General features: G+C 34.4%; 1 protein-coding gene and 1 long non-coding RNA gene across 2 annotated transcripts; both read right to left on the bottom strand.

The window, feature by feature from the left end:
• Positions 1-989: 989 nt before the first annotated feature.
• Positions 990-13612, bottom strand: LOC115961803 (TMV resistance protein N-like). Its single transcript, XM_031080719.1, has 7 exons — positions 13175-13612; positions 7115-7579; positions 6047-6239; positions 3969-4244; positions 3364-3867; positions 2264-2866; positions 990-1112 (listed from the first exon to the last, which is right to left on the bottom strand). The coding sequence occupies exons 1-7, from the start codon at positions 13588-13590 to the stop codon at positions 1089-1091; spliced, it is 2481 nt and encodes an 826-aa protein (XP_030936579.1). The 5' UTR covers positions 13591-13612; the 3' UTR covers positions 990-1088.
• A 31-nt stretch (positions 13613-13643) lies between these two features.
• Positions 13644-15378, bottom strand: LOC115962077. Its single transcript, XR_004085347.1, has 3 exons — positions 15307-15378; positions 13867-14075; positions 13644-13706 (listed from the first exon to the last, which is right to left on the bottom strand). It is a non-coding gene; the product is annotated as an uncharacterized LOC115962077 (long non-coding RNA).
• Positions 15379-16424: the final 1046 nt, after the last annotated feature.

Genomic DNA, 16424 nt, shown 5'->3' with positions numbered 1-16424 from the left:
TCCTTCATCAGCTCTACCATCTCTTGTTACTTCTAAGAATACTATACAGGTTTGGACTTATTTTTCCGCTATGGAGGCTTTCCTTTATTCTGAACTGTTAGTTACCCTGCACATAGAAAATCAAAGTTTTACCATTGATGACCACATTAGTGGCAGGGAAAGGATCTCCCTTCAAAGTTGCCATGTTCCTACTATAAGTCCAAATAAACCAAAAAATAGAGACACTATACTTAGAAGTACTTTTAAGTTTTCTAAATCGCCACTGATACCCTTCAGCTAGCTCTTGATCCATGCCTGAATCGAGTAAGGCTGAAAGAAATCAGTTCTAACGGATAGATCTAATTAAACCAGATTTCTATATGACAAGAAGAAACAAGAAAGCCTTTTAATAGTTCCAAACAAATGAAACCCATTTTCATACTTTAAATTAAAGAAAACCAAATTATACGTAAGGCACAACAAGGAAGAATTAGAATTCTAGTTTATTCATTTTGATTTGTCATGCCTTTTCTTACCAATCAGCCTGTGCTTATGGACTTCTAAACTGAGGACGGCCCATAAGCATAATTTTGAATGGAAACATGGGATTGAACAATACATTAACAATACCTTTGGCATTTACTTGCTTTCCAACACATGATTTCTACTGCCTTTAAACCACCAATAAAAACCTTTTCTTGCCGTTTTTTTTGGTACATTGAAACAAAGGAACCAAAACAACACAAGAAAGATTAAAATATTAGGAGTTTTATGTCTGTTATCCAAGCTAATGTTCATAAAGACTTAGCGGCAATAGTTGTTAGAGATCAAGGCTCTGCCAAAACGTCCGTCCATTTGTCAATCCCAAACATTTGTAAATTGCTGAATGACAGAGAGAAATCCCAAAGCTAGAATCTTCAAAAATCCTTCATGAAAAGGCCAATAAAGTAGCTATTATAGAATCTTTAACAGCCCAGCTGAAACAACCAGCCACGGACAAGGACCTCAATTTTTACAAGAAACGAAATCGAATCCCCTTTCCTTCTCTTACCCTTACAGCTCTCATCCAACGGTGTGGACTGGCTTATCCTGCTGCTGTCTAGGCTTTTCTATGTTTTTGAATTGTTAGTTACCTGCACATTGAAATCAAACTTTTACAATACTTTGACCACATTAGTGGCAGATAAACGTTCTTTATTCACTGTTGCATTGTTCCTATAAGCCAATTAAGTAAGGCTGTATGAAATCCGTTCTAATGCACAGATCAAACAAGCCAGATTTCTCTATATGACAAGGGGGGAAAATATAGTCTCAGCTTTCAGTATCTTGGACACAAAGGAAATAAGTCCTCATTTGTCTTCTCAATTCAACCCTCACAAGAAGAATACTCAAAAAAAAGAAGAAAAAAAAGAAAGAAAATCATAAAACTATAATCATTTTAAAAGGTAAATGTAACCTACGTAATTGGGTGCAATGCCCAAGGTCCTCAGTGAAGGTTGTGCCAGTAAGATCAATAAAAGACCTACTAGCTTGGTTTCTACAATTATTGGTATGCATCAGCCATTTTCCTTTTTCGACAAAATAAGACCTAGATTTGGAATGAGGCGTTATAAGCTTGTGAGCAACACAAACAGGAATTAGTAAAATTCTCTCAGCATCATTTTGGCTATAGAGTTTTCAAAAGAATTTAGAATTTTCTTCAAAAGTAAATTTAACTAGGACAGCTGCCACAACTTTCAGAGAAGCCGAGCAATTTCATCAAACATCCCTTTTGGGAAATCCAATAAAATTGGAACCATATGCATATGCTTGGGTGTTTATAAAGGTGGATCATCAATTCAATATGAAATGTAACCAAAAAAAAGTAGAGGAAAAAGATTTGTCACTTTTAAATGAGATTCAAATAATATTCAGGTCTTACCCATGCCTTTACAGAAGCATCACAGGGGATGATCAAGTGTAAGATGTTTTTCTAAGGCCATTTAGAAGTATTACTATTCAATACTATCTATTATTCAGTATTTATTGTTTGGAAGAAAACAACATGATATAGAACAATAAACTAGTATGTTTGTCAAACGAATTATTCTGCATTTAAAATACCAACAAAAAGCTATTTCTTGCCATTCTTTGTTCATTCTAGTCAAACTGCTAGGAGTCTCATTAACAACTGTAATCAAACATATGGCGGGCAATCCATTTATAAATGTACACTGAAGAGACAAAGATAATGCAGCAACCAACAAAACTTGAATTAAGAAGAAAGACAATGACAGTGACTTACATGTAATTCCTGCCAATTGCTTAGCGTTTCACCACATTCCTTGTACTGACTTGACTCCTCACAATCATTTTTGTTAACTTCCACTACCACTGCTGAATTGTTGAAATTATGATGGGGAACATCGAAGCCCTTATAAGGAATGATGCCATTGTTGCTACAATGAGCCATAGCACTGTTGAGATCTTCAATGTCTTTCTTGTATACCACACGCAACCCGCATTTCTTCACCAAGCTTGTAGGTGTGTCTTCAATTTTAATTCCAATCTCACAGAATCCATTTGCATCACATTCCCATAATTGAGGAAGAAAATAAAGTAGCATAATATGATTTGATAAAGCAACCAATTCACCAGAAACATAATTAAAATATTTTCCATTGATTTTCAACTCGCATGAAATTGGAGAATAATATTGAATTGGGTGACTTGGAAGAGTACAAAATACAATGCAAAAAGCAATCCCAATCCCATCATTACACAAATGAGAAAATGGTTCCATTATATTCACTTCATGCCCCATACATTGATGGCTAAACCACTCCAGAATTTCACTTCCAGGAAAAAGCATTGTATATATATCATCTTCATACGTAAGACAGAGTCCCTGAAACATACAAAGCAATATGCTTAGAACCACGAGACAAAGAGAGAGAGACCTGAGTGTGAGAATTGGCTCTAATGAAGAATTTGGTTTCAATTGATCCGGTAACGTTTCCAATGAGGAGCAACCAAATCCCAAAATACGATCTATATTTAAGGAAGCTTTGGAAAGGATTGAAGACTTGTGCAATTATCCACGATTAACCATTTTAGAATAGATAGTTGAGCGATGCTATCCGGTAGGCCACGAAAATTATTTCCACTTAGATCTAAACGTTTTAAAGAGAATAAGCAACCAACATCATTGGGGATTTCCTTGAGATTGCAATAACTTAAATTCATATTGGTCAAAGAAGACAAACCAAATAGAGAAGATGATAGCAAGCCCTTGGATTCAGAACTTCTTGACATTGGATTAAAAGGGAGAAGCTGAAATCCACCAAAAGCTTTTTTTTTTTAAGTTTTGAAAATAGCATTAGAAGAAGCCATCTATCCATTCACTTTAACACTTTCTCCTCTCCCCAAGTTCTCTTCTAGTTTTGAGTAGCCGGAAAGATTGAGATCTTTAAGCCACATCATATTAAAAAATGTGCTTGGAAGAGACATAAGATTTTTGCAATCCCATACATTCAATGAATCAAGGCCACTCAAATTCCCAACTGATGTGGGTAGTTTTGTAATAGCTGTGCCATCCAAGTAAAGCTTTGTCACACGTCCCATATTCTCCCCAAATTTTGCAATTGTTTTTATTTTTAAGCAATTAGAAAGAATAAGGATCTCCAGAGACTCTATCTCAAATTTTCTTGGAAGACTTTTGAGATTTTTGCATCCTTTTAGATTAAGAAGAGTAAGCTTTTTGTGAACTCCAATTGATGGATGTATCTCACGTAAATTTGTACAATCTTCAAGGACCAATTTCTCAAGACTTGAGATTTCGATGAAGTCAGGGGTTTCAAACAATGTTAGAGACCCCTTCAATTCAATGAATTTCAACATCTCACAAGACTGTAAAAAGCCAAAAACACAAAAACCAATTTTTAGCTTCTAAAAACCTTAATAGTTTAATGAAACTATTTAAAGAAAAGTTGTCGAAGGGTAACTATTACCTTTGTCCCTTTCCAAAGTCTTTCAATGTTGTTGTAGCACATGTGAAGTTCAATTAACTCATTTGGTTGGAAACTTGCTGGCAAAGATTTTGAAGTGTACCCACCACAATCAAGAAATCTTAAGTCATTAGGAAGATGTTTGGGATCATACATGAGGTGACAATTTTCAATTATGAGGAATTTTAGACGATGCATCTTTGAAAAGGAACTAGGATCCCAATGTGCTTGTTTCAGCTTGGGTAAAGTTAAGACTATGCCTTGAATTGCTTCTGTTCCCTAATTATCGAGAACAAAAGGGATTAGTGAATTGCAAAATGTATATTTACCAAATGTACTTTATGTTAAACTTTGTTGAATAATATAATTAATAAGGTAACAATAACCTCTTACTGTATTTTTTGTTAACATACTGTGAAAGTGCCTTTTTTTGTGACACTTAGGCCCAAGGATCCCGGGCCTAATAAGTGATTTGGTGGACTGGGCCTTGACTCACCGCAGCTAACAGGCTGTTTAAGAGTCAAGTGATGCATAGGAGATGCTTCCTACAATACAAGTAAAATGACAAGTAAGGATATTCGTATTGAAAGACATATCAAAACAACAAGGTAAATTTGGAAAAAAACAAGATCAACAAAAGGGCACAAAATAATGTTATAAGGATCCTTGAATCATTGAGACATATTTCATTAACATGTTCTTTGTTATAGTTACAGAATGCTCACTAAGACGTGATACAAGGTTCAATCAAGCTCAAAAATTACAGTCTTGAATGACTATTTCAGCCTTCAAAACTTGCAAAGTTTGATTTTCTTTGAATCCAAGTATTTGCAATAGTAGCGTTTACAGGATACCGAGAAGCAATATTAACTTTTCCCTTGGTTTTTCTTTTCTTTTTACGAAAACTTCACTGATAGTTCTTTTTTTCTCTAAAAATCTCTCCCCCTTTGTCTTCGTAACCTACCCCTCCTTTTATAATGGAGTTCTGGCATTCCAGGGGAACCATTGGTTCCCCTATTTCGTCTTATGGTTTACAGAGCCTGTTCCGTGCCTATCACTTGGCAGGTTCTATTTCCTATTTTTCTCATTCTTTCCTTCTTTCAGCTTTGATTCCTTTGAAAGTCCCTGGCTGATTACCTTCTTCGGGATGTGCTGAGGTATGCCCTTCTCAGTCTCACCAAACCGTTTGGTAGTTCCCTTTTTGCCTTTTTTTCCCATCTAGGCAGAATCTTATTCTGCCGACTTGAAAGTTGCCTGTTGCCATTCTTATTTTCATATTTCTCTGTTCTGGTTCCCTGAGACGCTTCCTGCTTGTGCCATGAGAGGTTGCTGGTTATTTCTTCTTCTTTTTTGCTGGGTCTTTTGGCGCTTGTGGCTTTTGCTCTGTTTCTTATTTTCCTTTCTTGTCCTTTCCTTTCGAGCTGTCTTAATCTTCTTTTGATTGTGCGCCTGGAAGGATCCGCATCTCTTGATGGTTGCTGAGGATCCTGCCTATTTAATCTCTTACCGTGGGTTTCTTTTCCTTCTTGATGTTTCTTCTTTTGGGCTTCAAGCCTCCTGGGCCTGCTTTTTTTTTCTTCTTTGGTGGTCCCCTTGCACCTGCTTCTTTGGACTTGGCTTGTTTTCTTTTGGGCTTGGCTCACTCTTTTGGGCTTCTCTCACTGTGATCCTTTTAGACCTCAACACACACTATCAATATCTTTATACAACCACAATCTACTATGCTTTTCAGGTTGGTCTTTCAGGCAGTATTTATGGACTATATCTCAACCCGTTTCTTGGAGTAAATCATGCATCCACAATTGATTGTCCTGATACTTAATGAGAGATTTATCAATAAAAACCCTTAATCCAATTTCAAGGTAAAGTTGAAGACAATCTAATATTGTTATAATAGTTTCTTTATTTCTATAATTCAAGAAACATGCAATATGCAAGAAAATTTCCTTCTCTGTTTGTTGTAGTCTATCAAAACTTATTTGAAGTGCATCGAGAATTTTTCTTTTAGGAAATTCTTTAAGCCTATTTAATTCACTTTTCCATTCATACGTACTTCTATTATACAGAAAGGAACACAAAACCTCAATGGCTAAAGGAAGACCATTAGCATAATTAATAAATGCTTGGCACAGCTCTAGATAATCTTCAGGTGGATGCTCTTCATCAAAAGCTTTCGAATTAAAAAGATAAAGAGCTTCCTCATTACTCAATCCTTCAGCCTTATATATATCATCTATGTTAGGTTCTAAAGACTTCGATTTTATGTATTTCGAACTGTAATGTGTATTGTTGGCAAACCATGATTAAAACAATATGTTTAGTTGTGTTAGACTTGCTCAAAGTTGATTCTTTAATGTAAAGTTGGAATAAGCTGATGCAAGAATTATTTATGCTTCTCGGCCTGGTTCGATTGATCGAAGCTTAGGCTCGATCAATCGAAAATCGGGTTAGATGCATTTTCTGTAGAATTCCAACTCAGCCTTAGTTTTATTTTAAAACGTTTAGGGTTTTCTAATTTGCCCTAGGTATAAAAGGCAAACCCTAGTCATATTTTTGCGTTGCTCATATTGCTGTTTGTGTAAATCTCTTGCGAGATATGTGAGGAGCTTTCCTTTACACAAGCTTAGGATTATCAAGAAGGAGATTTCTTCAAGAGCTTGATGATCATTCAGTTGCTGCCATAAGAACTTAAAGAAACACAGACGGGTGTGCTTGTACTTCTGGAGAATCCAAGAAAGAAGGAGTCCGTGGTTTCGAAGCTTGCACGTGGTCATGTCAGTAAGTTTCTACTGGTGGGTAGCAATAGGATGTTAGTGGTCTAAGTCCTGTTGAACAATTTCGATTCTTTTATAGTGGATTCAGGTTTACCTTGAGGATAGCTAGGTTAAATCCTCCCTAGGTTTTTACCGGTTTGATTTCCTGGGTGATCATATCTTTGTCTTATTTATCTTTCCCCTGCTTTGCATGATATGATTGTTTTGATTGTGATAACTTAGATTTGTTAATTTGGACTAAGTAACAACTTGGCTAATTACCTAGGATAATCCAATTGTGTTTTTAAGGGGTCTAAAAACTATCAATCTACTTTATATAATAGTAGCAAATGCACATCTCTTGTTGTTATGATAACTTTACTACCTCGTCCTAACCAATCATGCTTTGCAACTAATTTATTCAACTGGTCTAATTCATTTTCATCATCAAGAACAAGAAGAATCTTTTCGTGACGTAACCTATTCTTGATCATGAAAACTCCATCATTAACATCTTTTACTTTTATGTCTCTAAGAATCAAAAGATCATTCAAAAGTGTTTGTTTTAACTGAAGTATGCCATATTTTTCATAAACTTCCCTAACATTAGAAATAAAACTACATTCTTCAAATTGATTGGAAATCATTTTGTAAACAATTCTTGCTAGAGCTGTTTTACCCATTCCTCCTATCCCCTTAATTCCTATAAGGCGAACACCATTTGACTCTATAGCTAAATGTGACATTATTTTCTCAACTCTGGAAGTCATTCCTACTTGTTCTTTGGTATCTATGAAAAGTGTATAACTTAGTTTATTTAGTATCACTTTTACAACGTCTTCAATAACTTCTGCCTCAGGCCTGCAATGAAGAGAAAATAATAAGTAGTGAGTTTGAACCTTCCATGAAATCCCAACAAATAAATATATATACAACGTATAATATAAAATTTGAACGTATCATTTAGTTTAGTTTCATTCCTTAAGAAACCTAGGTTTAATTTGAGACATATACAATATTTACTCTATATTAAAATTTGAATATTAGTTGGATTAAAATAAAATAAATCTATCTTCATGCTACCTATGTTTCCATGATTGGGTGGGTTTTGAATCTGATAAGATTTCGACCAAGATAGTATAAGCAAGTAGCAAGTAGCAACACCAGGATTTTTTTGCCCTTCAGTTAACAAAAAAAAAATAACGATAGTTTGCATGCAAGATTTGCTTTTATAGCACAATATGTTATCTTAAAACAAAAGTTACTTGGAGTTCCACTTAGCTTTATTAGTAAAATCTTTTATTATTGAATAAGAGATTTAGAGTTTGATCTCCATCTACCCCAAAAATCAATTTCTTTTTAGAAGATACCCCAAAAATCTATTGATGTTTTAATTTGATGATAAATAAAATAACAAATAAAATTTAAAAAAAAAAAAAACAAAAACAAAAATTAGAAGTAGATGCCATATGTTAAAACTATATAAAAGTAAATATATAAAAACAAAGGTCACTTTGTCTTCCCTTGCATTTAATTGAGTTAAATATTGTCCATATGGAAATAATAAATGTCTTATAAAATAATGAAAAGTCCAACCCACGAATAGTTTAAAGGTTCCTAGTTTAACATGATTAATTATTTGAATTTTATTGGGAAAGAATAAAAGTTTATTATATATAAACTGCACTGCGAAGTGTTTGAACGTATAATTTTTGGTGAATTTGAGAGTCAAATGACAAATTTTTGTCTAATTTGTCTAGTGGGTTATTGTAAGAACACCTTTGGCTGAAATGATAACTTGTATTACTTTATCTTTATATATGACAGTTGGGAGTACAGTTATTTTTTTCTCATAATTATTAGTGATATTTTTTGTGAGCAATGCTATATTTATAATATTTTTATAACAAATTCTAAGTAAGAAATTATTACCGGTTCTAATTTGCACCTACCACTAAAATAAGGTAACTAGTCACAACTTGTTACCTAGAATTTATTGGGAAATTATTATTGTGGATGTAGATTGTTGTTAATTGTGGATGTAGCCTTTCATTTTTTTTTTTTTTTAATTTTTTAGTGTTGCCCTTGAATGTAAGCATAGAGTTTGTCAAATTATGTTAACATTTGTGTCTAGTATTGCTTTCCTTAGTTTTTCTAGAGCGGCCACAAGAATTTGTATTTGCTTGAGCTACTGTACGTTAATTTCAAATTAATCACGCAATAAAAAATTGTACATGAAGCAAGTATTTTGGTTGATCTTTTCGTGGTTAATCTTTCCAGGGCTCCACAAAGTCCAAGTGCATCTCAAACTATTGATGCATAAAATATGTTCTATTTTATATGTACTCTATCGTGCGCACTAGTAGAAGTTCATTAAAAGTTATAAATGTTATCAAAGAAAATATTTCACTTATAGGTTAAAGTGCTTTGTAGTTCAATTAGCACCTCTTGATATTTTCAATAGAGATGTTTATAGTTCAAATTAAAATTCAAATCTCATCTCTCAGAAATATTTCACTTTTATCATTAAATTGAATAATAAAATAGGTAATAGAAATAAAATGAGAATTAATTTAAGTTACATTGTGATAATTGATTATTCAAGACTAAGTTTACTACATAACTTAAAAATTATGATAGATGATTAAAGTAACTTAAAAATTCTTTATCAAAAAAAGAAAAAGAAAAGAGTAACTTGAAATTCTTTTAACTTTTAAAATAATTTAAGCTCTTATGTACTGAACCATAGGACCATCTTTTCTTCCTCAAACCCTTCGGATTTTGACAATATTCTGCAAGGCATTCATCCAGCTATTACTGAGGAAGCAGTTGAGTTGTTGGGGCGTGATTTTCATGCAAATGAGGTTGGGGTGGCACTCAAACAAATGACTCCTTTGACAGCTCCTGGACCTGATGGGATGTCACCTGTATTTTATAAGTCCTTCTAGCATATTGTTGGGGAGGATGTCACTGCAGTGGTGCTTAAAGCCCTTAACACAGATGTGGTTCTAGAATCCCTTAACTCTACTTTCATTGCTTTAATTCATAAGATAAAGCATCCTAAGAAAGTTTCTGATTTTCGGCCAATTAGCTTGTGCAACGTTGTTTATAAATTGATCTCAAAGGTTGTGGTTAACCGTTTGAAAAAAAACTTAGCTACAACTATCCCTGAATCTTAGAGTGTTTTTTTGTCTAGACGACTTATAACTGATAATGTGCTTGTGGCCTTTGAAACTCTTTATTATCTTAAAAGGAAAACCCAAGGTAAGGTGGGTCAGATGGCCCTTAAGCTTGATATGAGTAAAGCTTATGATAGGGTAGAATGAGAATTTTTGGAGAGAATCATGCGGCATTTAGGCCTGGGAGATAGACTGGTGAACCTTATTATGTCATGCATATCATCTGTTTCTTACTCCGTGCTCCTTAATGGTCAGCCTGTGGGATTTATTAAACCGGAACGAGGTCTACGCCAGGGTGATCTTTTATCGCCCTATCTTTTTCTCATGTGTACAATAGGCCTCCAAAGCCTACTTCATTCAGCAGAGATGGAAGGGCATATCCAGGGTGTAGCTATTTGTCAGAATGGACCTAGGGTCTCTCATTTATTTTTTGCTGATGATAGTATCTTGTTCTGTCGTGCAAAAGTGGAGGAATGTCAGAAGATACTGGATATTTTGGCTATTTATGAGAGAGGGTCAGGGTAGAAAATTAATCGAGACAAAACTAATATTTTCTTTAGTTCCAATACCACTCCAGATATGATGGATCGAATCGAAGCTATTTTGGGTGTCCTCGCCATTCGCCGGTATGAACAATACTTGGGTTTGCCAGCTCTTGTGGTAGGGCTAAGAAACAAAGCTTTATTTATATTAAGGAAAGGGTGTGGAAGAAACTCCAAGGGTGGAAGGAAAGACTTTTGTCTCAAGCTGGTAGGGAAGTGCTCATCAAATTAGTCATTCAAGCAATTCCCACGTACACAATGGGCTGTTTTAAGCTCCCAAAAGGATTGATCAAGGAGTTGGAAATCATGATTCGTAAATTTTGGTAGGGGCACAGCAGAGGGAACAGGAAGATTCACTGGGTTAAATGGGATAGACTTTGTGAGGCTAAGGAGGTTGGTGGTATGGGGTTCAAGGAAATTGAGAAATTTAATGATGCTTTGATGGCTAAACAGGTTTGGCGGATGATTAATAATCCAGAATCACTTTGCCATCGTGTGTTCAAGGCAAGATTTTTTCCGGATTGTTCCATTCTTGAAGCAAGAGACTCTATTGTGGGATCCTATGCATGGAAGAGCATTTTGAGTGCTAGGGATGTCATTCGAAGGGGGATGGTGTGGAGGGTGGGGACAGGGGAGAGGGTGAGGATTAAGGAGGATAGGTGGTTGCCAGATAAAACAAATGGATTGGTTATTTCCCCGCTGTCCCAAGTGGCAGCGGAGACAAAAGTTAGCTCTCTCATTGATCAAGACCAAGTCAGGTGGAATGAGAGGTGGTGCGAAACTTATTCCTTCCCCATGAGGCCGATTCAATTCTGGCCATACCGTTGAGTTTAAGGTGACCCCCTGTTCGTATTGCTTGGAAACACACTCCCTCTGGTTTGTTCACAACTAGCAGTGCCAACAAACTAATTGTATTTTGTGAGTCTATGTCCAATGCAGGTAGCTCAAGTGCAGAAAACCATAAGAAGTTTTGGAAGAGTCTTTGGCAACTCCGGATGCCAAACAAAATTAAAAACTTTGTTTGGAGGGCGTGTAATGAGGCGCTGCCAACAAAGATGAACCTGCACCATCGGCACGTCATAGATTTTGACATTTGTGACCTATGTGGAGAGTTTTTTTGAGGATACCGTTCATGCTATATGGACATGCAAGGAAATAGCTGGTGTTTGGTCGTCCTGGGAATAGTTCCACCAATCTGTCCCTATTCAGCCCGTGAATTACAGAGAGTTGTTGGCCAGGTTTATGCTAAGCCAAGATGATTAAAAAGCTGAGATTTTTGCTATAGCTAGTTGGTGCGTGTGGAATAGGCACAATGCCATTCACTTCAATCGAGCTGTCCGGCCTGTGGATAGCATCTGCAGGGAGGCTGGTAGCATTCTTCTGGAGTTTCTTCAAGGCTGAGAGGTTGAGCTGAGTCCTCCACGTCCTTAGGTGATACAACGATGGCGACCTCCTAACCCGAACATCTACAAGATCAATTTTGATGCTGCGGTCTTTCGAGCTTCGAACCTGGCAGGTGTGGGTGTGATTGTTCGTGACAACAGGGGTGATCCGATTGGGGCACTAACCATGCCTGTTCCTTTTAGGCACTCTGTGGCAGAGTTGGAGGCTTTGGCATGTCAAACGGCAGTCCAGTGTGCTTTGGAGATTGGCTTGACTCATGTGGTGGTTGAAGGGGACTTTGTTACTGTCATTGAGGTGCTTAAGAATGGTATGGGTCAATTTGCCAGCTATGGGAACATCCTTGATGACATTTGGTTCCAATCAACTTGTTTCCAATATGTTGAATTTTCGTATACTAGCCGTGTATGTAACTCTGTTGCTGATGCGTTGGCTAAGAAAGCTAGTTTTGGTGTAGGGCTTTAGGTTTGGTTAGAAGATTTACCTGAAGACATTGCCTCCTTTGTGGTTAGAGATGTTCATTAATTTTGGTTTTGAATAAAATGCCTAGGCTATTGGTCTGGTTTCTCCAAAAAAAAAAGAATTTTAAAAAAAAAAAATCTCAGTGGCTAATTTCTTTTTTAAAAAGAAATTTTATTTGCCTAAATTAAGGCCCTCGCCACTATGTTTGTAATTTTACATAATTCAATTTTAAAGCTCTTTTTAAATAGAATTTTATTCACCTAATTATAATAACGGTCTTTAATTCTATTGCTACTTTATTTGTAATTGTTAAGTTTTACATTTGTGTTAGCTAATTTTAATAATAAAAAAAAACATTTGTGTTGGCTAATTCCTGTGTTAAGTTTAATAAGTGTTAGAGAGGGTTGTATTTAAATAGTTTTCTTAATATCAAGTCAAGGAGTAACATTGAAGAAATCAAGTTTGAGAAGACTCGTTCCACTGAACTTCATACAAAAAGTTTACGAACTTTCACTTAACATACAAAAAATACCCTCTTTATCATTCTTATTTTTTTCTTCCACTTTCCAACACTTGAGATTTATTCTGAATCTTCTTATTTAACAATTTTAACCTTATCATATTCTATATTTCAAATTCTATCATTTTATTTCAAACTATATAATGAGGTATTTTTTGGTAAAGTAAAGGATGAAACCATCGAATCTTACTTTGTTTATACTTTATAGTAATATAAATTACCTATCATGTATTGTGAGGGTGGATTTAACACAACATATATTATAGTCAAAATATTGTATTGTTGATGTGTAATTCATGGTATATATAGCAAAAGTCATTTGAAACATTCCAAAATTTTCAAATTCCATTACCTATCTTGTGAATGCCATCCAGAGAGATTGGCCACTTCACTCAAAGTAGCCCTCCAAGTTTGCACCTTTTCCATGTTGTCCTTCAAACGTTCTTCATGCTCAGCAAAGGCTTGTGCAAAAGTTCCAATCTGTTTGTGTACATCAGATGGATCCACATTATAAAATATAGGTAAAACTATCATTCCCATCACTTTCATACGTTGAATAATCTTTGCAAGTTCATCTAAGCACCATGTCGAAGATGCATAGTTTTTTGAGAGTATAACAATAGAAATTCTCGATTCTTCTATTGCTTTCAAGAGCTCTGGTGAAATAGATTTTCCACTCTCAAGCCTTTCATTATCTCTAAAGGTGAAAATACCTGAGCGTTGCAAAGCAGCATATAGATGATATGTAAAATTATTGTGTGTGTCCATGCCTTTGAAATTAAGGAAAACGTCATATATCCACCTTCTTGAAGAAGAAGATGATGATGTCAACGGTGAGGCTCCTTTGGTACTCATTGAAGCCAATGGAAATATGTTGGTAAATTCTTGAACCACCAAAAAAAAAAAAAAAAAAGTTAAAAAAACAATTTGAAGGATGTGTGTAGCAAGTAAAATAATTTAGGGAAGAAGAATATGATTTAACACGAATTTTTTGAGAAAAGAGAAATAAAAGAGATAAGATGTGTCTGAAAGGTGAAAACTTACAGATTGAAGCAATTGCTGCAGTAGGTATAAAGCTCAAAATCAGTTTGAAACAACGCGACCTTCTCCAACCTTTTCTTTTTCCCTTACTAACTAAACTGGTTGTTCTTAGTATTTATTTCCCACTAACAAGTAACATTTGAACCCCTTTTCATTTTCCTTTAAACAAAGTAGGTGCGCAAGTGGTCCTTTTCTTCCAGGAATCTTCCTGGCTAAACAACGATCAAAAATTATTTTTAAATGTAATGATTCTTTTAATGTAAATATATACACAGGGGATAAACTCAATTATTTTTAATTGAAATGATATTCTCCATGTGATTGGTTCATTAAAGGGCTGATCAGTCACATCCTCTAACTATTATGGGTTAAATCAACAAATTCTTTATATATTTTTTAATTTTTTGTCAAAAGTATTGTAGCTCAACTTATTAACATTTTAATAGGATTTGACTTTTTTTCAGTACTTTTTTAACTGGAATCTTATTTTCTTTTAATGAGAAAATGTCACATTACCCACTAATTAAATAAAAAGTGAAGATTAAAACCTACTATCACTTGCCATTGTTATTTAAAATAAAAGGAGATATCCAGTTAAAACAAGTACTAGAGGTAAACTAGATCCTGATAAATATTTTCAGTTAAAATATTAAGGATTTAAATCCTTTCTCCACTAATTATTGATTTATGAAAAGAAATATTAAAAAGAAATCAATTTCATCCCCTTTGCCCTCTCCTTCTAGGCATCTACCAAGTCAAAAGCAAAACCGAAAGTTATCAAATTTATTAAAATAATAATAATAATAATAATAATACTAAATAAAAGAGACCTACGAAGACTTTTAGTGTTTTGGTAAAAGTAAGGCCATTCCTCTCTTCCTTCCTCCACACAATCAGGCAAGGAGTTCTTATTATTACAACAAACAACAAAGGATCTGAGAGGAGCAACAAATTTAAATAAAGCATTTGCTTCCCTGAAAATGATAACTGGGAGAAAATAACATTTATAGAAAGAAGCTTTGACATCATTTATACAGTGTTTTACGAATTCAAACCCCATTTTTGTTTTTTGACAATAGGAACCAGATCAGACATAAGGATCAATCTCCAAACCCCCCTTTTTGGTTTTTTGAACTTTAAAAATGTCAACAACTTAAGTGTGTCCAGCAAATAGACTCTAAATTAATGTTGCTACTCTCTTACTCTTAGGACAAGAATGCAGGCAGGTTCAATATCCTAATGACCCTAGTGGCCACCATCTGTTTCAAAGGAATAAATCGTTCCATATGTTGATAAATCTTGAACCAATAAGTAGTTCCATTGCAATTCAAATTGAAGTAAAATAAATTAGAGGAGCAAAACAAAAAAAACTTTGTTGTGGATATTTTATTTCAAGGAGGGTAGTAGAAGACATGGATGTGTGCAAGAAAATTAATAACTTACAAATTTGGAGAATTGCAGAACTTTTGTTGTTGTGAAGCTCTCTAACCTCTTCAAATAACGCTTCCGGATACAGTTCTAATTTAAAGAACAACTTTTTCTTTTATAATAGTATTTGTTTTTGTTCAAAAAATGATTTTAAACCTTTTCTTTTATCCTTACTACCCCAACTGGTTTTTTTAATTACCGGTCCCAACTGACTATTCTTGAACGCCTTTATTACTCTTGACTTTGCTTTATTAATGTTCTCTAAGCGTGGCACATTGGATGAACTTAATTGGACAAAGTTTGATAACAAATTTAATTGTAGTAAGGTTACAACTTTCACTTAAAATTTTAACATGATTATCCAATTGTTGTATGTTTTTTTATATTTTTAACCGCTAGTCGGATTTTATTTATTGTTCGATCTATAAATTTTTTTTATGTATAATTTTAAATTATAAAAACTTGAAATTTAAATATTTGAATTGATTGATAACATGCCTATTGATTTTTTTTATTTTTTAGAAATTTTATAAACATGAAAAATATAAGAAGAAAATGTAATCTAACAGTGAATTTATCCAAATTTACATCTAATTAAAAATATTGAGTAAAATTGTAATTTTAGGTTATAACTAAGTTTGTTAGCTAAAAACTTTGTCTAACTTAATTAGTGCAACACCCAAGTAATTTACTAAAAAAGAAAAAGAGAAAGAACCAGAATAAAGTTTTGTGTACACTTTATTTATTTATTTTTCTTTTTGAAAACTTTTTATTTCTGCGTTCACTTTACACATTCTGCATTTAGGAAAAGAGAAGGAATATTAACTTTTTGGTGGTAGCCAGTCACAAATAAAGTCCTATTTATATTGCCTTTTGACAGACTGTATAAAGTTGTGTTCATATTTCTTTCTTTATGTTTTTATTCAGAATCGAGAGAAGTCATTGTGATCTGTCACGCATAACCACAAAACGTCAAAATCCCATGTGGATCAATTCTAAAGTTTCTAACATTTTCCTCAGATCATAGCAGGTGGGCTGCATATGAATGTCACTGCGTCAACACTGAATAGGCCCACCAATGTGACTGGACTTTCTCAAGCAACGCAAGGCCCACTTAACTTTAGCCCGCTGTT

This window comes from Quercus lobata, chromosome 9 (genome assembly GCF_001633185.2).
Source record: "Quercus lobata isolate SW786 chromosome 9, ValleyOak3.0 Primary Assembly, whole genome shotgun sequence".
Taxonomy (NCBI): Eukaryota; Viridiplantae; Streptophyta; class Magnoliopsida; order Fagales; family Fagaceae; genus Quercus; species Quercus lobata.
Note: the sequence above shows the minus strand (reverse complement) of the source record. Positions and strands in the feature narration are given on the sequence as shown.